The 24357-nt window shown below is 34.3% G+C and overlaps 2 protein-coding genes across 2 annotated transcripts; one reads left to right on the top strand and one right to left on the bottom strand.

The window, feature by feature from the left end:
• Positions 1 to 2385: 2385 nt before the first annotated feature.
• LOC131651422 (monocopper oxidase-like protein SKU5) lies at positions 2386 to 4491 on the bottom strand. The gene is made up of 6 exons (XM_058921091.1): positions 4342 to 4491; positions 4156 to 4265; positions 3784 to 4054; positions 3581 to 3701; positions 3119 to 3479; positions 2386 to 3016 (listed from the first exon to the last, which is right to left on the bottom strand). The coding sequence occupies exons 1-6, from the start codon at positions 4489 to 4491 to the stop codon at positions 2386 to 2388; spliced, it is 1644 nt and encodes a 547-aa protein (XP_058777074.1).
• Positions 4492 to 17873: 13382 nt separating this feature from the next.
• On the top strand, positions 17874 to 18353 carry LOC131651416 (agamous-like MADS-box protein AGL80). Its single transcript, XM_058921084.1, has one exon. The coding sequence runs from the start codon at positions 17880 to 17882 to the stop codon at positions 18351 to 18353; it is 474 nt and encodes a 157-aa protein (XP_058777067.1). The 5' UTR covers positions 17874 to 17879.
• The last annotated feature ends 6004 nt before the right edge of the window (positions 18354 to 24357 follow it).

Raw genomic sequence — 24357 nt, 5'->3', positions numbered from 1 at the left:
TTTGAAAATTATGGCTTTTTTCTGTAGATACATCTACGGAAGAAAAATATCTAAGATCCTTCCGTGGATATACCTACGGAATGTTCTTTGACAGAGAATGTGTGGTCCATATTCATCAAGGTTTTCTATAAAGTTGGGGTTTCTAGTGTTGTATTACACACAAACACAAAAATTTCTCTATATATTCGTGTTCATGGCATCCCCTAGGCCATCATCATGGATGCGGCCATCATCCAAGCGACCCGCTCCTGAATAAATTATTTTCAAAAGGGATGGACATGTTGTTTTCGCTCCTCTCAAATCCCCGGTGCAGATGAAATTTTGGCACATCCATTCCTTGGACCAACTAAACAGGTCTCTGATGTCTTGGTTAGCGGGGGAATACAAACCTGGCGAAGTCGTCAGAAGGATTCAGAGGCTTAGAACAAAAACCTCACTTGAGACCGAAAAACGGATCGTTGGTGGGATGAAGTGGAAAACAACATTGATGTCATTCAAATGATGCATGGATCAGTTGAAATTGTTTTGACTATTGTAATTTCTTAGATGCAATATTTAATTTTCTGTTGGAATTATCGATGTAGTGCCAATTTTAATCAATGAATGTTGCTTTTCTCGTTACAAATGTTGTTTTTCTAGTTTACTGATTATGGGTTTATTCCGTAGATGTACCTACGGCGTGTTCCGTATGTGTATCTATAGAATATTTTTATACAAATATAAAAAAAGATGGTTCCGGAAGTACATCTACAAAAACAAATAGATATTATTGAAAACACACATAATGCCTAAAAGACCTAAGGAATGTAATAAGAGTTTCTCAAATATTTTAACATTATATTCAACATTCCTAATCAAATACTCAAACTAACTAAAATTTCTAACAAAAATTCTAATATACCTCTCTTTCAAATAACAAAAAGTGCGTGTCAAAGTAATTTATGCATGCTCCTCATTTTAATAGGGCACGCCAATTGAGTGCACATATTTCATAATGCATATTTTAATTTAGAATTTTTTATACGAGAAATTCCTTTCGGAATAAATTTATGCACCGTAAAATATGACACCCAGATGCATTTGCCCTTATTAAAATTAGAAACACACGTTGTCTTTCTTGAAAATTAAGTGTGAGAAAAAAGTTTCACATTAATTAGAGAAAAAAATATAATATTTTATAAGTAACAGAACCCACACACCTATTTTTTTAATATTTTAGATGGACAAATAGTGTGTCTTTCACAAAATGTGTTTTAAGTGTAAAATACTTCCCCGTTGACCACCATCCGACAATAAAATAGAGTTTAGACAGTATTTTATTCGTTTAACTTGTTTAATATATTGGTAAAAGTGTATTATACAGTAAATGAATATGGTGTGTCTTGCGAAAAAATCTTAGTCATATTTTTGTGTAACTTTTTATTATATTTTATCTCTTTCATATTCTAAACAACAAACCCGCACTTAGTGTCATTTTGATTTCAATAGAAGTATTGGCTAAATATATTATGCTAATAAGATCAAAGAGATGGAGCAACGGTTGCAAATAGCTTGTAATTAGTTGATACGTCAATCTAGTGAAAGTGGAAACTCATAGTAGAATCTACCAAAGAGAATGGAAATATTATTATTTAATCATATACTTTTGTGATTACTAAACATTAAAGGGGATGAAGCATGAAACTAACTTGTAAAAAGTGTTCTCTAGTAATTCATCATTTTGCAATCAATTGATGACCTTGCAATTGCATGATGTTGACCCTAAAACATACAATGTAAACCTTAATTTCTATGTAACCAAATGATGTTAGCTATATAGATAACTCTCATACTTGGCATAGATAAAAAAATTGTAAAAGAAATAAAAGGGGGGAATAATTGCTTTCATTCTTGAGATTACAACTTAATGTCTCTGTCATGATCTGCATATGTCCAATGTCCTTAGCAAAGGTTGCACCCTTCAATGGAAACCAATATAGAGAAAACACATGGCAGTGGTGATCATAGCAAATTGGAACCTATTATTAATAGTATATACAAAGAATAAACCATATTAGCCTATAAACATTTCACATAACTTATGTCACAAGTTAGTAACAATACCTTGCTGTATGTAGATTATATGCCTTGGATGATGGTGCATTTGGTGATTGTGGAGGTGGTGGTGACACTGATGGTGGAGAAGGAGGCGGTGCTGAAGGTTGATACTTACCTTCAATAATATAAACAATTCAATAGCATCAATACCATAATCATAAAGAAACTTTATAAGATATCGATACTGACACGTTGATACTGATAATAATTTGAAAATTTGAATATATCACATGTATCTGTGTCAATGTTGGTGTTAGAGGCGTTTATTAAGAGAATAGCTATAACTAACTAACCACATAAAAGCAGATTCTGTGGAGGTGGTTTCTCTTTGGCAGGGTTAGAATTAGGATCATAAACTCTCACATAAAGTTCTTCACCTAAATACCAACTTTGCAAATTCTGTGATCTCAAGTTCCACATTCCTGGATTATCAGGATACACATAAACTGCACTCCACCCTCCAGGGAAAACTTGCACAGTCGAGCGAACTACTGGATCAAAAAGATTATAACTCGAACGTGACTCTTCTTTCCATTCTCCTTCCCCCAATCCAACAACAAAGAAGCTATATCCATCCAAATGCCAAGCATCAATAGTTGTTAAAGTGTTCTTAACCACTATCTCTGTCCATTCTTTATATAATGCACTTGCTACAAAAACATCATTCACCGCGATCACATTTGATGTGTTTTTGGAATAAGCATCAAGTTTATATATTCCAGATTCGTCGGAAAAGTGATCAGCTAGCTTCAGTGGTGTATCTGGTGTCAGATATGACACATTGTTGACAGTGTAAAGAGATAATTGATCAATCGTCGCTGTTGACGCCTCTAGGATAAAAGTTTGTGATATTGTCACATTTGTTACATTGAAGGTTCCTTGTGGATTAGGCCTTGCAGCTCCAGCAGTCAGATTCCACCTTCAAATAGATTCATGGTGTCAATATTCCACCTATCAGTATATCAATTCAAATAAGTCAATCCAAACCTGTTCTTAACAATATTCTGCGGCATGCGATTACCTAATCGATTTAGCTTGATTGATGGAGAATTCCAAATCAAATGGATCAGGACCACTTGGGAGAGAACCATTAGCCTGTGTTGTTGAGTTATCATAATGAAGCACAGCAATTCCAACAAGACTATTGTTAACAGTGGCATTACTCATTTTAGGAGAAGCCACTATGTAGTAGTCAGCAGCATTTTGATCTGCTGTTACAAGAACTGAATAGGATTGTCCAACATGAACATCAAGAGAATCCAAATCTATCTGATTCACATAAGATCCTTCAGTTTCAACCAAAAGCAGTTTATGATTCTGAATCCTGAAATTGAAGCTCCATGCTGTCCCTACATTTGATATCCTAAGCAAATATGTTTTGCCTTTGACACATTATCATAAAGAAGTTATATTAATGAATGAACAGAAATGAAATGAAATTATCATAAAGTTGAAATAACTCACATTTTTATTATCTTCTTACCTTGTGTAACTTTGAAGGACTCATGTGATTTTGAAAGAATGTTCATATATGGTCCTTTTCCATTTATTAACATCCAACTTGGAGAACCAATATCCACAGTTTCCAACGTTGACCTAATATCCTAGTTGAAATTATAACAAAAATTGAATTAGAAAAGCAAAACAAATAACTAATATAATGAAGAAAAAAAAGCCTTAAACTACCTTGTAGCTAGTATTGTACCAGTCACCGATTAAGAGATCAAACTCAGCTTCCGGTTTTGGAAAAGGAACACTTATAACCGGACGATTATTGACTCGAATTGGACCAAACGCTCCACCGGCTTTAAGGAAATTGATGGAAGGAAAGTAGAAGAATGTGCCAATCTGATCTTTAAGTTCAAAAACATAAGTCCAATTTGCTTTAGATTGGATAGGACAGTTTGTACCGGACACTCCATCTTGCCATGAATTTTGCCTTTGTTGTATACCATTCCTATACATATATAACAACCATAATTCAGCATGTTTAGTTCATAACAACATTTGTAGAGCTAAATCAATTCCATAATAATAAAAACAGAAAGCGCGTTATACCATGTAAATAGCAAAGGTTCATCTAAATTATTGAAAACATTGACATGAATATAATCATTTGTTGTTGCATTTATAAGGGGTCCAGGGAACATGCCATTGATTGTTATAACCTGACAAGCAGATCAGGAAAAAGATTAGCAAACAATGTAATTAAACGATGAATAGATTAAAGGCGACAATCTCTACCGGTTGATTTGCAGACACTGGATTAATATTGAAGTTCAAGGAAACGTGCCAATCAAGGTATATATCAGCACTGGTGGCTATTGTAACAAAAAGTACTAGAAACACAATAGCACATGAAACAATTTCCATTTGAGGACCAGAAGAACCCATTGAGACAGAACCTTAATTAACTTCTGCCTTTGGTTGTCACAACCATTGCCTCTTAGTTGTTGGTACATTTCAAGGGCTAGATGTTAAACTGTTTTTAAATAGCTTTGGATTTATCAATTGCTTAGTGCAATTAAGGTGGAAAAAGTATAAGAAGTTGGGTTAAATTCTTAGAGTGCAGCCGGCCAAACTACAATGCAAGACCTCAAATTTGGACTAATGTTGGCTTTTTGTCTTACTTTCATTACAATTACTATATTGAGGCTTCATGTTAGAAAACACACTCTTCAACGTTAAGTAACCTCTTGTTATATACTCTATAGGTTTTGCTTGATTGAGAGTATCTAAGAAAGATACCTTTATCAGTTTTCGCGCCAAATTTTTCAAGGTTATCCTTACCATTATTTAAGATAAAGCATTTGCATCCGAAAATATGGAGATGTGTAAAATTAGGTTTTTTACCTTTTAGTAGTTCATAAGGAGTTTTGTTTAAAATAGGACGTATAAGTATCCTATTTAAAACATAACATGTCATGCTAATTGCATTTGCCCAGAAATACTTAGGCAAACCACCCTCATTGAGCATAGTTCTTGCAAACTCCTCTAAAACATGGTTTTTGCGCTCCGTAACACCGTTTTGTTGCATTCCTCAAAGAGGTGGTTTCCAAGTTCACCTCCGTGATCGCTTCGAATAGCAACGATTTTTAAACTCAACTTGTTTTGAGATAACTTTGCAAAACGTGTGAAATCCGAACAAGTCTCATCTTTACTATGCAAAAAGAAGGTCCAACAAAATCTAGAGTAGTCGTCTACTTTAACAAAACTGTAGTAGTTACCAACTAGGCTTTTAGTCCTTGAGGGACCAAATAGATTCATATGGAGAAGCTCAAGAGGTCTCGAAGTTGAAACAACATTTTTAGACTTAAAAAAGACTCTTGTTTGCTTACCATTTGGCATGCATCACATAGGTGGTCTTTTGAAAACTTTATTTTAGGTAGACCAATTACTAAATCTTTATAGAGCACTTTGTTTAGTAAATCAAAGTTGACATGAGTCAAGCGTCTATGCCATAACCAATAGTCTTCACTCATGGTTACTAAACACTTTGGGTTAGTCAAAGATAAAACATTCAAGTAAAGCATATAGATATTATTTTCCCTCAAGACCTTAGACATATAATCCTTCTTTTCATTATGGACAATCATGCAACAAGTGAGTAAAAGTTATTATAAAGCCATTGTCGCATAGTTGACGAATGCTAAGTAGATTATGTTTAAGACCTTCAACAAGTATAACATTGAAGATAGAACTAGACAAAGGATTACCTACATTATCTTTTTCAAGTATTGCACCCTTGTTGTTGTCTCCATAGGTTACAAAACCCTTCTTCTTCGCCACAAAGCCGATGAGTAGAGAGATGTCACCCGTCATATGCCTTGAGCATCCACTATTGAAAAACTAAATTCTCTCGATGGAGCCAAGACACTCAACCTATAATATCAAACAAGAGTGATAGGTACCCATTTTTCATTAGTTCCTTGAGTGTGAGTGAAAACATGGTTGCATTTAGGCAATCATTGAAAAACACTTTTAGGGACCAAAAATCTCCTAAATTTGCATTTTGCAATGGTATTGTAACATTCCTTTTCTAACCCCAAATTATAACAATTATTCACAGAGTGTTAATATGCATATAATAAAAAGGGCGTCACATGTTATTTTCACCGCAATGAAAACCTAGAACAACATACAAAACATGCACTAATCACATTGTAACACAATTTGACACTTCATGATTTCATATATAATGCATATCGCACGCAGAACAATAAATACAACTCAAACAATTTCAATGAATATATCTCATACTATATTCATATACCAGTTCAACATAACATAATCACTATGCTATATGAAATCCAAGATCTAGGCAACATAGCCTTTAACAACATATCCAAATATCATGTCAAATACGAAAAAGATAACAATATCCAAATAACCAAAACATGAGTTCAAGTAAACTCTCCCAACTGTTACATGACCAAAGCATTTGACTCTCTACCTAATCAAAGGATAAACCAAAGCTCCTCGGCTAAATCCTCGGATAAGCTCACTACTCGTCGGAACCTGCACGATGTCACAATGAACATCATTCAAACAGAAGGGTGAGAATTCAAATCATTATAGATAAACATAATAATGGGAAACGCAAAACACAACAGGAATACATTTCACAAATTCATCACTCTTCTTAAAACATGCATTCATATACCATATATCAAGGTTAACATGTTTATCTCATTCGACTAAGTTCCATAATTAGAGTAATCATATCCAATTACCAAAACCAACAATTATAATCCAATAATGAAATACAATCAAGTACACAATACCAAATCACCACATCCACGTATGTACATATATCAATAATACATATATATTCACGCCTACAATCACATATGTTTCAATCACATATATCACATCCACAACGCTTTTAACAACTCATGTCAAATGATTTACCAAATCCACATATATATGCATATCAACCAAAGCTCGTATCCACGCATTCATATCACATTATCACACACAACAACAATTCACACCGACACATGCGACTCGAGTGTGACTCTATGCAATATGCATGTGGATCCCTCCGCTATCATTTCCGGCAAGCCGATTGTCCATCTCTCGAACTAGATAACCACCTCAAAGCCCCATAATAGTTAAGCTTTCAAACCTCATCCCCGTTAGGTTTGGGACAAGAAAATAATCTCCACGAGATTACCCGACATTGCCTCTTTCAAAGACTCATGCTAGTGTAAGTGTGCAACAAATAAGACTTATGCAAATAAGATGATTCTCAACCTCTTAAACTACATAATCACATCTTCCCAAAATTGCATCATATTACACCACTTGACTTCAAACCAATCATCAAAGCATCAATTAGCACTTAGAAATTCAATCACACATATCTTGGATATCATATCTCATACATACCAACAAATGTCATCCACAATTCATCGATTCATAACTCACATATACATAATTACATGTTATTCACACAATAACATCATAATTAATTAGATAAGTTCCAACTAATCCTATCCTGTCATATAGATAATTACATTGGATTCCTAACGCTTCGAACGGTGCATAAAACGGAGTTACGGATCAAAAGTTATGATGTTTAGAAATTTTATAAAATTCTGCATAACAGGATTCGCTTAGCGGCCTCCTAGCGCACTTCCCCAGACGTAAAACAGAAAGGTTCCATTTTCTCAATCTCGCTTAGCGGACCAAGTTCTCTTAGCGGACTCGCGATTTCTTAACTTTGCTCCTAGACTTCGCTTAGCGGCCTGAGCTCGCTTAGCAGACTCGCGATTTTGCAGAAAAATTGCAAAGCAATCAGTTCCGCAAATGGGTGCCTATACTCCTCTAAACCACTTGCATACAACGAATAATGGTACATACAACCAGTATTTAGCACATACTACTAACAATTTATACCAAAACATGTTTAATAGCACAAATCTTATGAATTTAACATAAACCCTAACATTTTCCAAATCCATGAAATTAAAAGATTAAGAGATTATACACAAAGCTTACACACAACATTACCCAATTATATAAACCTATAATAATTTGGACTCCAACCCTTACCTCAAGTTAATCTCCTTCTATCTTCAAGAATCTCACAAATCCTCTTCTCTTCTCTTCTCTCTTCTAATTTCTTCCTCTTTTCCCTAAAATGAAGAAAATAGAAGAGAATATCGTCTAATATACATCAATGCTAAAATGTCCTAGTTTGACATCATACAAAACATCTCTAATAGGAAAGTGCACTCACAAAAGGACACAATCAATCCAAGGACTCACTGGTAAGGCGAGGGGAATGCCTCGAATGAAAAGGGGTCATAAAAACATTTTTCCTTAGAAAAGCCCTCGTGCTTGAGGGATCATGTGGTGAGGTATTTGTGAGGGTTCTTGAAATTTTGTTCCCGAGGGGACAGATGTTTGACACGATGTTGGAACAATTGGTCCAACAAGTTAAAGCAGGTTTAACACCCAGATAGAGAGAAATATATAGTCTTTGTAAAGGTGATAAATAACACTAGATATTGTTAACCCAGCTCGGTGCAAACAACATTTATGTCTAAAGGGCACTCTACCCAAAAAATGAAAATCACTTCTTGGAATTAGTACACTTAGTATTTTCTGAATATCAACCCCATGATGTTCAACGCCTCTTCCTAATCCTAGTGACTTTCTATTTATGTCTCCCCTAAATATGAGAACCCCTCTCACTTTGTCTCAATCACTAATCCTAAGTGATCACCTTCAATAACAACCCTATTGAATGTTGAATATTACAACTCAACTAAGACACACCAACAACTATGCCAAGTTACTGAAACATCGAGTGTTGTACATAAAAATTCAACATTAGTCCTTCTTATGTAATTAGCGTGAAATACAAGTTACAAAGACTCAAAACCCTAGAACAAGATACTAAATCTTGCACACAAAATCCAAGTCTCAAATGTGAGACCAGAGCCTCCTTTTATAGCAATGCCTTTTGGGCTTTTCTCATTGGATATCTGATTTAATTTAGTCTTGAAAATAGTTTATTATTAAGGATATGATCTTCTCCTTGGTTGTATCCATTAGAAGATATGATTTGTTATATTCCAAATTCAAATTTGAATATGGTTTAAACATCTCCAACTGTCAAAAAAATCAAGCAAACATTTATAAAATAACTACAACAAATTTGATTAAATCTCAATCAAAAATTGCACACCAAGTAACATCCATATGCCCTGCTGTTAAGGTCAGATGTTGTTCTACACACATGTTGAAGCATTGTGTTTAACATGTTGTATTGTAGATCTTCTTTGCAGAGTGAATATTGGATAGAGTAATTAAGAATCATAACTACAATAACATATGTTTATGGTAAGAGACCAGATGTTACAGCACACATGTTGGAACATTGGATTCCACATGTGTCTCTTTTACACCAAAACTATCTTGAACAAACCCATGTTATTTTACATAATGCACCCAATCTAAAAGGAACTTCAATCTCCCTCATTGGAAAATTTTGGAAAAACAACTCTTCAAGTATAAAAATCATTCGAGTATCGAAGATCCTATACTCAGAACTACCATCAGTAACAATAGAATTCAAACCACCAGAGCATATATTAGCAACAGAAGTAAGAGCAGCAGAAACAACAATTTAAAGCACAAAAAAATCATGAGGTAGTTACACACATGAGTTTGCATTTCAGACAAAGGTCATGAGATAGTTACACATACATGAGTCATGAGGCAGTTACACACATGATAATGTTATACTATCATACATTAGAATGCTCCAAATCAATCAGGCATGCAATCATTCAATATGATTTAGTGATGCATGAATACACATCAATTAGTAGTCAGTAGTCAAAGATCATAAGCTACTATTAACAGCCATCAAGATCAGCACACACAGATCAGAACAAGATATCAAGCAATATGTTACAGCATATGGGCACACATCGGTTAGTACTAAGCATTAAGCACAACATAGATCAACAATTATCATCTCTCTCATAGCCAATAATTAGTAGTTAGAGAAACTACCCCCATACATACATCATTACCCCCCCCCCCCCTTTTGCCACAATTTGGAAAAGGTGATCTTCAAAATGATTGGTCAGTCAGCTCAGTGGTTTGTATGTTAACACATACACATCAAATATGGAGTAGACAAAACTTAACCAATAGTACATATGTTGAATATGATGCTAGACATTTGTCTTTGGCAAGGAAAATGTGTTACTAGGTTTAGAAGTGCAAAAAATAGTCAAGGTTAGATTACCATTACATCCCAAAAATTATCCATTTAAGGAGGTGACGTATGGATGTTGTACAAGTAAGGGATCTCGCACCAGATCTGCTCACGACAAGTATTTAGGGGCGTGAAGTTCTCCACCGCCTTACCTACACTTTTGAATGCACTCTTTTCCATTACGGGAGAGGTATAATTGCTCTTCTTCTAGTTATGTAGCCTGCAGAATTAGGAACATACTCCTTGACACCACACCCCTTCTTTTCAGTGTTGCTCTCCCTACCTTTTAGGTAGCATTCTACTCGGGTGACCACTTCTGCCAACAAAAGCGACAACTGTTGGGAAAGGGACTCGTTGAAGTGTCCTACCTTAAGTTCATTTTGGAATTCCCCCACAAACATTTCTTTGTTTGGTGGGACGACCCTAATAGTGGTCTCGTTAAAGCGAGCAATGTAGTCCATCAATGAATCTGACGGACACTCGCTTATGTTAAACATGCTTGTGATGGACATTTTCCTATGGTGGTTGATGGTGAACGGGTGTACTAAATTCTTAACCATCAAAGGGTGAAGTCCTTGAAAGTTTCATATAGAAGATTTCACTTCAGGGAGTCGAGCACTTCTATGATGGCCATTTGTATGTTGATGGAGGCGACATTCTTGTAGGGATCGTTGCGTCCATCAAACTTGGACAAGGAAAGAGGTTTGAAGCTCTTAGGGACATGCTCTCCCCATATATTGTTTGAGAGTGGTTAGGGGTCCAATAGTTCCATATCACTGAGGAGATTGAACTCCTATTGGAGCTATATGATGTTGTGGACGTCATCCTCCAGTGTTTGATTATGGAAACGTAACTCATCCACGGAGGCGCGCATCTCCGTCAAAGTATCGGCATCACCATTATCATTGACACCCTATTGCATAAGGGATGGATCTCCCTGTTAAACCTGGATAAAAGTGGCTAAGTATATTAGTGAAAGGTAATAGTGGGAAGGGTGATGGTGATGAAGACGATGTGTCCTAGGTTCATTTTACTGGGGCCACATTGTAGGCGTCGTTGTATTGGTAAAAAAGTACAATTGTATGTTACCCATGCAAGGGTATGGGATTTAGAGGCCTTAGTTGGTTTATAATGTTGTATGGTGGTTAGGGCTTGCCCACAGCGGCAATAAGCCCTATTTGGTGATGTTTTACTGTTGTTTTAGGAGTCCTGCTCACGTGAGGTGAAAGGCTCTATAGATGAATGACGAGCTTAGGTGTAAGAGTATATGTGGGTGTGATCAATATGAGTTATGATCTGCCCCTTCCTCCTTTAGGGGGAGGAGTATATATAGAGGTCTTTTGGATCTAGGGTTTGGGTAACCTAAGTGCCAATAAATACTCCCACTTGATCAAGAGAAGTTACTAACAACCTATCCTTTTACTAACGACATTACATGTCATTAGTGCCAAAGTTCAGTTCTTAAGTCATCGCCTAGGCGATACAACTCTTGGGCGAGGGCGCCCTAGTTTAGGACCCTGAGAAATATAACACTACAACAAGATTTGAAATATCTCAAAATATAAATTCTTTAGTCAATTGTTAAATAAAATTTTAATATAGAATTTAAAATAAATTATTATTTGGTATGTAAATATGTAACATATTCCTGACAGAATGAGAATCTCTTCTCAAATTTCTATTAGGAGTTCTATCAGGAGACCTCTATAAAATTTGAACAAGAAGAAGATGACTTAATGATAGTTGCACAAATAAATTTCAAAACATTTGTGGATACATTAAACTTTAGATCTGATTCACCCCCACCAATTTAGACAAATTGGATGCAAATAGGTACATTTACAAATCCATTTCATGATACTTTGAAATTTTTAACATGAATTCGTTCCTATCAAGCATGTTAATTAATGATATGTTACATAATAATATTCTATCAATTACTTTTGTGAAATAGAGAGAGGAGAGAATGACTTAAATATTTTAAGCATAACTTTAGCACTAACAAGTATGAATTTCGTCTTCTGATTCATGACTCAAAAGTGTCTCTATTTATGAAAATTTAAATGTCATTTGATGAAGAGAAACAACATTTGAATCATTATCCAATGGTAATTTTGAACAGATAAATCAAATGGTTTTAGATAAATAGTGTATTTAGATTTGAAGCAATACTTAGTAAGTTAAATCTTCACTCATAGAGACCTGGAGCTGCGTTCTCGGGATCCTGACAATGTCGTAAAATGGTGACGTATAATTAACTTCGATGGAAGATCTCATAAATTTGCAAGAATTCAGATCCATGTACTCAAGATTATATAAAAACACGTTAAGTAGGTAACAAAGGAATTTCATTCAATAAGACTGTATTAATTTTCCATTATGAGGTGCTATCACATAAGTACTATAGAAAACGAGTCGCGCCAGGAACCCGCCAGACCTACTTCCACAAAGAAATGATCTTCTTATCTATGACATCTTGATCCGACCATATTTTCTCCCTGGAAAGTTTTAAAGGATTGTGAAAATACTCGAATTGATCCAAAGAATTTTCAAATGACTTCGAAACTGCCTCAAAGGTGGAACTCATACAGTCAGTCATCTGCTGAGTTAACGAAGCATTATGAGAGCACAAGAGCTCTATTTCCTGTGATTAGTCCCCACACTATTTCGAACAACAGAAAAAACCTAGTTTTTCATCGCCACAATAATCACCAGTTGAGCCACTTGGTCGGAAAGAGAGCAAGTGAGCTTCAGGGGAAGTAAAGCACCCTTCACCCCAGAAAGAGAAGTAGATGCTTCCTTTTACTTCATGCTGGTATCTATCTCGTTGAAGGTTCATGTTGCATATGATGTCCTCCATCTGTTTCTTTTCACTGCGGTGCTAGTCAATCTAGAAAGCCTCTCAATAATCAGAAGCGCCAAGGGCCAGAGCAATCAAAGTGTGTCGGTTATACCTGGTCAGTTCACCAATTTCTTCCTTTAGAACATGCCCAGAAAGTCTAGCCAAATAATTGCAATCGTTATCCAAAAGAGGGGTTAACGACCTTCAGAAGATCGAGAGTCGGATCCCCTCACTAAAGGGTGAGCATTCTGATAAGGGACATTCGATGAATTCAGAAAGTTCTCTGCATCGACATTATATCTGACTTGCCATACTCGCCGCTTTAGGAGCCATAACTTTTCTTCATTACCCATGCATTATCCATAGTAACGAGTAAAACGTATACATCAAAGGCATGCAGGTTAAGAATACAATAAAACTCAAAAGTTCGAAGCATACCAAAAATGTTTATTCTCTCCCCTCGGGAGGAGACTTTCATCAACAACTAAATGTTAATAAGATGCTTTAAACGTTTCTTATCAGTTTCCCTCATCAAGGTGGTTACCTATGTATATCCTTGATTATCAATAAACTTCACCAACCAACCTTTTCGATACTGAACCTCTTCAGAGAGATCTTTTTTATTATATATGAAAAATTTATTCCCCGACATAAAGTTATCCTCAATCCATTACTTGGAAAACAGGTTAGCACACCTACCCTCCACTCCATTACCGATGTTGTAAACTGCACCATGAGCTTCAGGGCTGACAGGGCTTACTAAAAAGAACCAATCCTTAAAAGACAAGAGCTCTGGTAGAGCTTTGAAATCATGAATGATTGGCTTGAAGCGCAGTAATCTTGTACCTCTAGTTTGGGATGTCGAGTCATAAAGACATTTGAAAAAGTGAAGGAAAAAGAATACATAGGGTCTTCACTTCATATTTTTGTACTGATACTAGTAGAATCACATATATGCCCAACATTAAGGGTGAAGTTGCGAAGGATCTGTGCACAAATATTTTGGAATACATAGGGTCTTCCCTTCACATATTCGTACTGATACTAGTATAATCACATATATGCCTAGCATGAAGGGTGAAGTTGCGAAGGAGCCGTGGACAAATAGTTTAAAACCTCTACCTCAAAAGTAGTGAAAGGAAGACAAGGGCCCACGATTGAAAAATCACACTCATAAATGAGAATGACGTAAGCGCTATATTTGTTGCATATTCTTTCATCCTCAGAAGGACTCTCGGTTCCCAGTCAGAAGGCATACCACCAACTTCAGTAAAAGCACAATCAAGATCACCTGGTTTAACAAAAACAGAAGCAATGGATGAATAAACATGATCCATCCAAAAAGATAGAATATCCTTTTGAGGCCTGCGAATACTTTTATGTGATTTCTTATTCATAGTGCACTATTTTTGCAGTTGCGGGAAATGAAAAGTAGAATAGCAAAATAGTTAAACTGTTAAAATGGGAAAAAGAAGACTCAGAAAAGGGAAGAAAATACTTATTATCCTAAAATAAAACCGCGTTCTATAAGGCAAAAAATTTCACCAAACACGTCTAATCACTCACACACAACACTCAAAGAGTTTCAATTTCCAAAAAACCGTAATGATGATATCTACGAAAAGACATTTTTAAGTATGGTGCATTAAATGCATGGTTCCTTAAAGGAATTGAAACAATACTCAAATATCTTCCTTAATAATAATCAGAGGTTGGTCGTTATCCAACGTTGTAATGTCAATTCTTCACCTTCCTACACGACGACATAGGCTAGAGGGACAAATGTTTGGGGCCAGTAAGATCGACCCCGGATGGGTTTACGCTTGCCATACCGATCACGACTAAGCAGTCAGACAAGGGTGATATTCCTTCCAGAATCTTCCTAATACGTAAAGATTATCATTCTAGTGATCATCTAAGAACTCAACCGTAAAGCATATAACGACTCTCCACAATTCACTTCTAACTAATAACAAGTTAGTTATTCTCACTCTACTACATATATAGATGGCCCTAAAATCAAGTAACAATTTTCAAATACAATTTTATTTCACTCTTCTTCTTCTTCATATACTGACTTGAGTGTTAGAGTGCTAACCTTGCAGGTCTCTCCCATTCCACCGCGTCGGAAGCCGTGATCCACCATCACCACCGTTCATTTTCTCATTTATGGTTCCTTAAGGAAGCAAATGGTTTGATATACGAGTATAATTGATTGATAGCGAATATGTTCAATATCCCATATTAACTTATTTTAGCACGGTCAAATATGCGAGATGGAAAACTCTCATCTAGGTTACTCATGTGCATCCACATGACTCATAAAGTACCAATTTAGTCGGCTTTTAAATCCTCTAATTACAAACAACATTTGATGGTACTAAGGTGGTCAACTCCTTGTGTAGAACATAGTAGTTTTATGTTGAAAGGTGACATACACTACTATCAATATGAGAATAACTTATATTTCTTATATAATATTCTTATTATAAATCATTTTAAATTTTCATTGTATTAAGAAATGTAGTCATTGTTGTGTAAAAATAAAAAATTATGAGAGATATTATAAAATTGTGCTTTATTAATTTTATGGGAAAGATAAATTTAAAGAATTGAAAAAGAGAGAATAATAAATGGTTAAGCATATAGCTGAAAAGATAACATTAAAGATTTATTTGATTGTAAAACGACTCTTAATTTAATACAATATGTTTTAAAATGATTTTTAATTAAAATGGATGAGTTTAATGCGGACTCGGTATCAAAGTAAGTCTTTTTTTTACTTTTAATAAGTTTTAATAAAACATATAAAAAAATCAATCGTTAGTTGGTTTAGTAGTGATTGGCGCTGAACTTGGTAGAGAAGACCACGGTTCGATCTCCCGCAATTACGAAATCACTTGATGTCAGGACACATTAATTATCAACTTTTAATGAAAATAATGTACAATTTTTAAGAAAAAATTTCCACAATTAGCTCTTAACATGTGCCCTTGTTCAAGTAATGAAATAACGTTTTTTAGAATCATATTTTTGGAATAGTTATTTTTTAAAATAATATTCTTATTCATTTGTAGGGTTAAAAATTAAATTTCTTAGAAATTTTGCAAAATTTACTTAATTTAAAAATCATTGTTGCATTTTCTGTATCACATTTTTAGGAATGTAATTTCAATCCATAAAACAAACACGTTATATGAGGTAATATACCTAATAAAAAAAAGTTAAACATATATTTAAGGGAAATATTCTATCTAATGAGGTAATATACCTAATAAAAAAAGTTAAACATATATTTAAGGGAAATATTATATCAAATAAAGAAATATTGAAATTTTAAAAAATTAAAAATAGATAAAATAAAGATTTCTAAATTAAAGTAACAAAAATAAATAAACAATTGTAATTAGGAATTTAGGATAATGAAAAATAAAAATCCAGATCCAAAATATTAAAGATAATATTAGTTTGACTGATGATTTTTTTTACAATTAAAATATTTGAAAATGTAGAGCTTTAAATATGGTTATAATATTAAATAAGAAAATATAGAAAAGAAAAAAATAATGTACATAACAAAAAAAATTAAAGTGTAATCGTTATAAAGGAAAGTTTGAATGGAAACAAACTAATATAGTTATTATTTATGGTTTAGTATTTTTAAAGAAATTTGTAATATAATATTTATCCAAAAAAATTTTACTCCCGTCTTTAAAATTACATGCGGAGATACACGATGCATACAAAAAAAAAATAGCATAAGATATTATAATTAAAATAAAAAATTAAATTTAAATTATTAAAATTTTGATGTTAAATACAATATTATTTCACATAAACAATACAATGTAATTTATTATTAAATTCATACAATTTTCATAATATAACAATTACGATTATTTGACCATATAATTTTAGTTACAGCGCGTGAATATAAATTAAATTCTTTTCGATTTCAATATAACATAACAATTATGATTATTTGGTCATATAATTTTTGTCACAGCGCGTGTATATAAATTAATATTCTTTTGATTTCAATATAATATAACAATTACTATTATAATGTATAATTTTTATTACAGCGCGTATATATAAATTAAATTCTTTTTGATTTCAATATAATATAACAATTATGATTATTTGTCTGTTTAATATATCTATAGCGCGTGTATGTAAATTAAATTCTTGTCGATTTCAATATAATATAACAATTATAATTATTTGATTGTGTAATTTTTGTTATAGTGTCTGTATATAATTTTTTTTCTTCGATTTCAATATAACATAACTATTCTGATTATTTGATCGTGTAATATATATATATATATATATATATATATATATATATATATATATATATATATATATATATATATATATATATATATATATATATATATATATATATATAATTCTTTTCGATAGCAATGTAATATAAAAATTATAATTATTTGACTGTTATTTTTGTTATAGCGCGTGTATATAAATTAAATTCTATTTTATTTTATAATATACAATTAAAATATTGCAAAACATGGAAATAATTTATTTTAAGATATGTTTCTGACGTGTATTTTCTAACACATTGTAATATCAATCTTCAAGAAAGGTACGAGGTATCACTCTATAAAAAGCGAACAACGCTTGAAAAGTAACACAAAAATCGTCTGCAACTTTGTTAGCAATTGCATTGAAACAATGACGAGAAGGAAGGTGAAACTTGCATTTATCTGTGATGATACAGCAAGAAAGGCAAGCTACAATAAAAGAAAGAAAGGTCTGATTAAGAAGGTAAGAGAACTCACAACTCTTTGCGATATTCCAGCTTGTGCTATAATTTCGAGTCCCTTTGATTCCCAACCAGAGGTGTGGCCAAATCCAGAAGGAGCCATGAATGTGATTGATAGGTACAAAAATTCATCTGTGAAAGATGAAAACAGGAATGTGAACCAAGAGAGATTCCTCATGCAGAGGATTACCAAAGCTAGAGATCAGGTAAGAAAGTTGAAATATGATAATCGCGAACAAGAGTTGAATCTTCTCATGTTTGGTTACTTGCAAAACAACAATATTTCTGATGATTTAACTTCTGAAGAGTTGAAAGATTTTGATAAGCTGGTTGAGAAGAAGCTGAAGGAGGTTGATATTAAAATTAAGAAACTTGATGCATGATTATGTTGTTTTGAATTATGTTTTATGATTTTTAATGTTGTTTAAGTTGTGTTTCTGATTGTTGCTCTGAGAGCATTTTATGATGTTTCTGTCATTTGATCACCTAAATAAAGTTTATGGATTAAAATAAAATTTGTTGTAATTCTTCTATTAAGAGATCTTGTTAAAATTTTAAACTTTATAAATAGTGATAATAATTATTTATTGATCTTCAAAAAAAAAGAATAAAGATTTATTGCCACATTAGTATATTTTTTTAATCAAAAGGAGGAACATATTAATTTAAAATTCAAAATAAGTACATGGCGATCTCTTGGGATCCAGCTAGCAAATGTGACAAACAAAAGACCAAGCCTATAACATCAAGGTTACTATATGCTTTCTAAGCCTATTAGTATACCAGCCCCTGTATACAATAATCTCTATGATATGATCAACTATGTTTCTATTCACATTATTCTTGAAACTTCATCATTTTTGTAAATCCACACCTCATAAGAGTTTCAGTGAAGGCTAGTTTAAGGAGACTAGTTATCCACCCCTTCTTTTCAGTTTCTCAAATAGCCCATTTGAGTTCTTCATCCCAAGCTTTAGGCTCATGTATGACTTCAATCCTTTTAAAAACCTACTCCCAGATGGATTTTGTAATTTTGCAATAAAAAAACAGGTGGGTAATAGATTCCTCAGATTCCTTACACAAACTACAATGACTTTCGTTGATCATTCCAAATCTTTTAAACCTATATTTTTTCCCATTCTACCATGACACATCAACCATAAATTCACAACAGCGCAGGGCCTTACAATGTTATGGTTCAACAGAAACTCTACGGAACCCAATCATTTTCTCCATCAGCAAATTATACATAATTTTCATCGAAATTTTTTCCTTCTGCAGCTGATTACTCCATTCCTGCTTTCATTCCTAGTTCATCCTAACTTTCTCTCTTTAAGTCAAAACATGGGTTCGACTATCAACCCCATTAATACTCTCTCTTTTTAAGTAATACATATTTATCCACTTAACCCAAATATTATCCTATTTTCTGCTCAAATTCCACAAACATTTCATCATGGTAACCCGATTTCAGACTGTCAAATTTATAATATCCTATACTCCTTGGCATTTTGGTCTACAAACGGTATCCCAGGCCACCGAACTTTTCTTCTTCACCTTATTACAACCAGTCCAGATAAAAGATCTGCAACTGCTTCAATTTTCTTCACCATAAACTTTGGAGTTGGAAAACAAAGCATCCAGTATTGTGATATCGCAACAAATATACTTTTTACTAATTGTATTCTCCCTGCATGATTGAGTAGTCTTTCTGTCCAGGGCCTTGTTCTGCTAACAATTTTCTCAACTAGAGGCAAATAATGTGTGATGGTAAGCTTTTTACTTGTAAGGGGAACCCCCAGGTACCTTACAAGAAATTGCCCTTCTATAAAATTTGTAATCCTCTTTATATCTACTCTGGTTTCTTCATCAATTCCACCAAAAAAGACCTTACACTTCATCGGATTAATTACCAAAACTGTAGCATGTGAAAAGCTTTGTACCATTTCAAGCATCACCCATTTTCAACCAGTCAATTTTGGCTTTCTGCATCATATGTTTTTCTTCCATGGTGTTCCATCTGATAACATCCTTTGTTAGTCTTTTCACTGTATCCATCTTTTGATTGTCGAACCTACAGTGGATTAAATTGTTATGTGCATCATGAAGCTCTTGTCTAGCTTTCACAATGTTCTTCTTGATATCATTGGCAGGCTTGTTGAGTTTTTTCAGCACATGTTTCAATCTTTTTCAGTTTATGCCATAACACACACATTGGACTACCTGTTGTAGATTGTTTCCAACTTTTCTGTAAAGTTTCCTCAAACCATTCAATATCAACCATATAATTATTGAACTTGAAGGATTCACGCGTCTTCCTAGCATGATCAACACTCAAATACAACAAGGAATGATCTGATACATTGAGGGAAGAACATTCAGCACCACGTCAACATTCTCTTGAAACCATGAAATATTATCTAGGACTCTGTCAATGCGGGAATAGATTAGATCAACTCTATTATTATTCGACCAAGTGAAAAAAATCACCAATACTATCCATCTCACTTAAACCTGTAATATCCACCATACTTTGCAGATTGACAAATTCTGATTCGATAACCATTTTTCCTCCTACTCTATCTTGAGCCTTGGCCACGTTGTTATAGTCACCCACCGCACACCAAGTGTAGCAACCTGCCCTAAAAATTAAGACTTTTAGAGTCGCCACCTATTCTACCAAGGCGAATAGGAAACCTACGCAGTTAAGAGATCAGGGTAAGATACTATATTCAGGTCGAGGGAAGGTGTTAGGCACCCTCAACCCTTTCCTATGGCTTTGTGTAACACCCCGATATCCGCTGCACGCATCAACTGTGTCGGCCAACCGAGCATGTTACCGGCTTAATCAATAATCCCCCCTAGGTCCGCTTATCGGCTGCCTAGGAAATATTGTTTTTGCCTCCCGTAGGAATCGAACCATGTACCTAGGGGTTAAATACATATTCATAGCAATTCCTGCTACCACTTGACCATATAACACCCCGATATCCGCTGCACGCATCAACCGTGTCGGCCAACCGAGCATGTTACCGGCTTAATCAATAATCCCCCCTAGGTCCGCTTATCGGCTGCCTAGGAAATATTGTTTTTGCCTCCCGCAGGAATCGAACCCTGTACCTAGGGGTTAAATACATATTCATAGCAATTCCTGCTACCACTTGACCATATGGTCAAGTGGTAGCAGGAATTGCTATGAATATGTATTTAACCCCTAGGTACATGGTTCGATTCCTGCGGGAGGTAAAAACAATATTTCCTGGGCAGCTGATAAGCGGACCTAGGGGGGATTATTGATTAAGCCGGTAACATACTCGGTTGGCCGACACGGTTGATGCGTGCAGCGGATATCGGGGTGTTACACACTTTGAATCTAAGGTTAACAGTTTTATGGCTAAGAGTATTAAGGTAAGGTTTATGCTTTCGAGGGTTAAATAATTAAGGGAAATGAAACGGGAAAAAATGAGATTTAGAGGGCAGGGGACTCGCCTTGGTTATCCAAGTGCCTACGTATCTCCTTAGAGAGAATCAGAGTCAACGTAGTTCGGGGAAAGGGTTGTACGCCCTTAGAGTTGAAATTTGATTTGAGATGGTTTTAGAGGCTTTTTGAATGGCCTATCGTAGTTTTGAATAAGGATGAAAATCCTTAGTTTGATTTGAAGTGTTTTGACTGTTTTAGATTTGGGAAGTGTTTTAGGATTAGGCGTACAACCCTGATTTTAATTTGTACTATTAACCGCAATGATTGATAGATTCGATCACCATAGTTAAAAGATTAGTAGTTGCATCGTTACCAATTTTAATTGATGGATTCAATTATCACTAATAACGAATAAAAGTATTTTTTATAGAAATTTTAATGATTTAATTTGTATCATTATCCCTCGTAATCGATTGATTCGATTAAAAATAATAATGAATTCAAATGGGAAAATTGGCTAATCATCGCAACCAATAACAATGGTTGAAACCCTTTAGCCAAATAAATGTTATTTTAATTTATATTTAATTAAAGAATTAAATAATTTATTATTACCCATCGCGACCAATAAATTTAATCGAAACGAATAATAAATTAAACTCTAACCTTTTGGCCAAATGGCCAATGGGATTGGGCAAACCCTAATGCCTTGATCATTCTAGGTTTTTCGTCCTTTTTATAATTAATGTTGATTAAAATAAATAAATCGAATAGTCAGAAAAATAATCGGGGAAATAATTCTAAGTCCTAATTATAACCCTAATTATATGATTAATATCCAATAATCAAATTATATATAAAAACATATTGATCTAATTATACCATTATGCAAATAATATAAGAATAAATAAATAAATAAAACAAAATAAAATAAAATAAATAAAAAAACAAAATAAAAAAAATAAAAAATTAAGAAAACCTGGGCGTGTCATCCCATGTGGTGCATTGATGAGTGCCTATGGTGTGCCATCATTCCTTGGGCGTTTGATCTTACTGCGTGAAGATCAGATGGTGATGAATTGAAGGTGTATGGCAGGCGTACGTTGATGTGCAACATTAGATCACACAGTTTGTTTATGTAGAAAATCATGTAAAAATAAAGGGAGACGCTGGGACTCGAACCCGCGTCTTGAACGTCACGCATGTATATCTCTTGCCAACAGGGCTGGAATATTTAGTTGTAATTATGATGAGACAAACACAATATAATAAAAAACGAACATTTAAATTGGCAACAATTTCGCGCCTAGCACCCACGCTCCTTCTTCTTCGTCGAGATAAAATAGTTGCAGACCTACAGCAACGGTTTCTCCTGCGTGGCTACATGTCTTCCTCCTCCAATATCGTGACTCGACACCAATAAACGCACAAAATTAGTCCAGAACAAGTATATATAATCCTATGAACATGCTAGTCCCGTCGATTTGGCCTAAAATTTCCTCTAATCGGTAGCCCCAATTTGAAGAACATGAAAACCTAACAATGGCACATGAAAACCTAACAATGGCATTTTGCTGTACATGAGCCGAAAATCAAATTAAAGATACCAGCAACATTCCATGCATCATTATGAATCAGAATATGAAATCAAAACGTGTTAACCGTGAGTGAATATAAGAAAACGAAACTGAAACAAACGTGGAAAGAACCGTGGCTTGGAGGATGCGATTCCGGGCACGGCAAGCTTCAATCTTGATTGGGGAACGTCCACGAAACTTCCAGGAACACGTTTTAATACCTAGAAGCCTTTGAATCTCCTTCCAACTTCCAAACCGAATCCAAAATTCTCCTGACTTTTTTTGTTCAGCATCAACGCTCCTGGGCTGCAAAACCTCTTTTTTCAGCCCCCTTTCCGTATGATTATCTTAGGTACTTATATTGCAATAGATTAGGTTAAGAAATTTGAAGAAAATCTTTGTAATTTCCATGATTAGTGTTTGATTTGAAAATCTCCATGAAATCTTTCTAAACTTGCTCAAGCTCAATCCAATATTACCAATATTACCTTGCATGAATTTGGACGTGGTATGTGATGTTTAATTGATTTGATTTGCTTGGAAAATAAAACTAAAACCAATCCTTTCACAATTTTCCTTTTATTTTGATTTAAATTGTTTTTAAATGGATTAAATCAAATATAAATAAAATAAAAATCATGAAATAAAATTCATGTGATTAATGGGCCTCTCTTGAGCTTTGGGTCACGTGGGGAATTGGAATATATAGGCCCATTAGTCAAAAATAACCAAACTTGCTCACTTTGCATCTTATGCATTTCCTCAAAATCGCCCAACTTGTACAACTTGTATCTTGCTCAATTTTTGACATATGAAAGTGTTCTTGGACTCTTTAGAAAGCTCAAAGAGTCCTCTAAACGATGCCTTTGGTTTTATCTCAATCGGAGTTTCCATGCTCAAGTTATGAGCTTTGACCCAAAAGGTATATTTTATTGACTTTTTGGAGGACCTATAATCTCTTGTACCATATCTCCCAAATGATGCATTTTTGGCCTTGGCTTGTGAGAGACAAAGTTGTAGAGAATTCAATTTCCTTCCAAATAGGCTTTGAGTGAGGAATTTCTGATAGAGTATGAGAGAGTTATGGCCGGTCAAAGTTGAGTTGACTTTTCCTATAAGAAACCCTAATTTGAACCTTTGAATTTGTTCATCTCTGAGTTTCCATTAATGGATCATGATCAACCTTTGATAAAATGATGTATATAACCTCAAATACTTTATGTTGACCAAAAGTCGGGAGTTTTGACTGTACTTTGCCCATAGTTGACTTTTAGATCAACATAGTCGATTATTGATCATCTGGGCCATTGAGTAAGAAGTCCTTGGGATTGAAGCTTGAATTTTGACATGGAGATACTTTGAGACATATGAGAGACCTTGAGATCCATT

The sequence above is a fragment of the Vicia villosa genome, linkage group LG1 (assembly GCF_029867415.1).
Source record: "Vicia villosa cultivar HV-30 ecotype Madison, WI linkage group LG1, Vvil1.0, whole genome shotgun sequence".
In the NCBI taxonomy this organism is placed as follows: domain Eukaryota; kingdom Viridiplantae; phylum Streptophyta; class Magnoliopsida; order Fabales; family Fabaceae; genus Vicia; species Vicia villosa.
This window is presented reverse-complemented; position numbering and strand designations above follow the sequence as displayed.

Bases quoted from the DNA above. Each gene is read 5' to 3' on its own strand.
- LOC131651422 (XM_058921091.1), bottom strand. From the start codon at position 4,491: ATGGGTTCTTCTGGTCCTCAAATGGAAATTGTTTCATGTGCTATTGTG. The intron at 4,055-4,155 runs GTATAACGCGCT...ATATATGTATAG, and splicing joins GAACCTTTGCTATTTACATG to GAATGGTATACAACAAAGGC. The intron at 3,017-3,118 runs GTAATCGCATGC...ATCTATTTGAAG, and splicing joins AATCAAGCTAAATCGATTAG to GTGGAATCTGACTGCTGGAG.
- LOC131651416 (XM_058921084.1), top strand. From the start codon at position 17,880: ATGACGAGAAGGAAGGTGAAACTTGCATTTATCTGTGATGATACAGCA.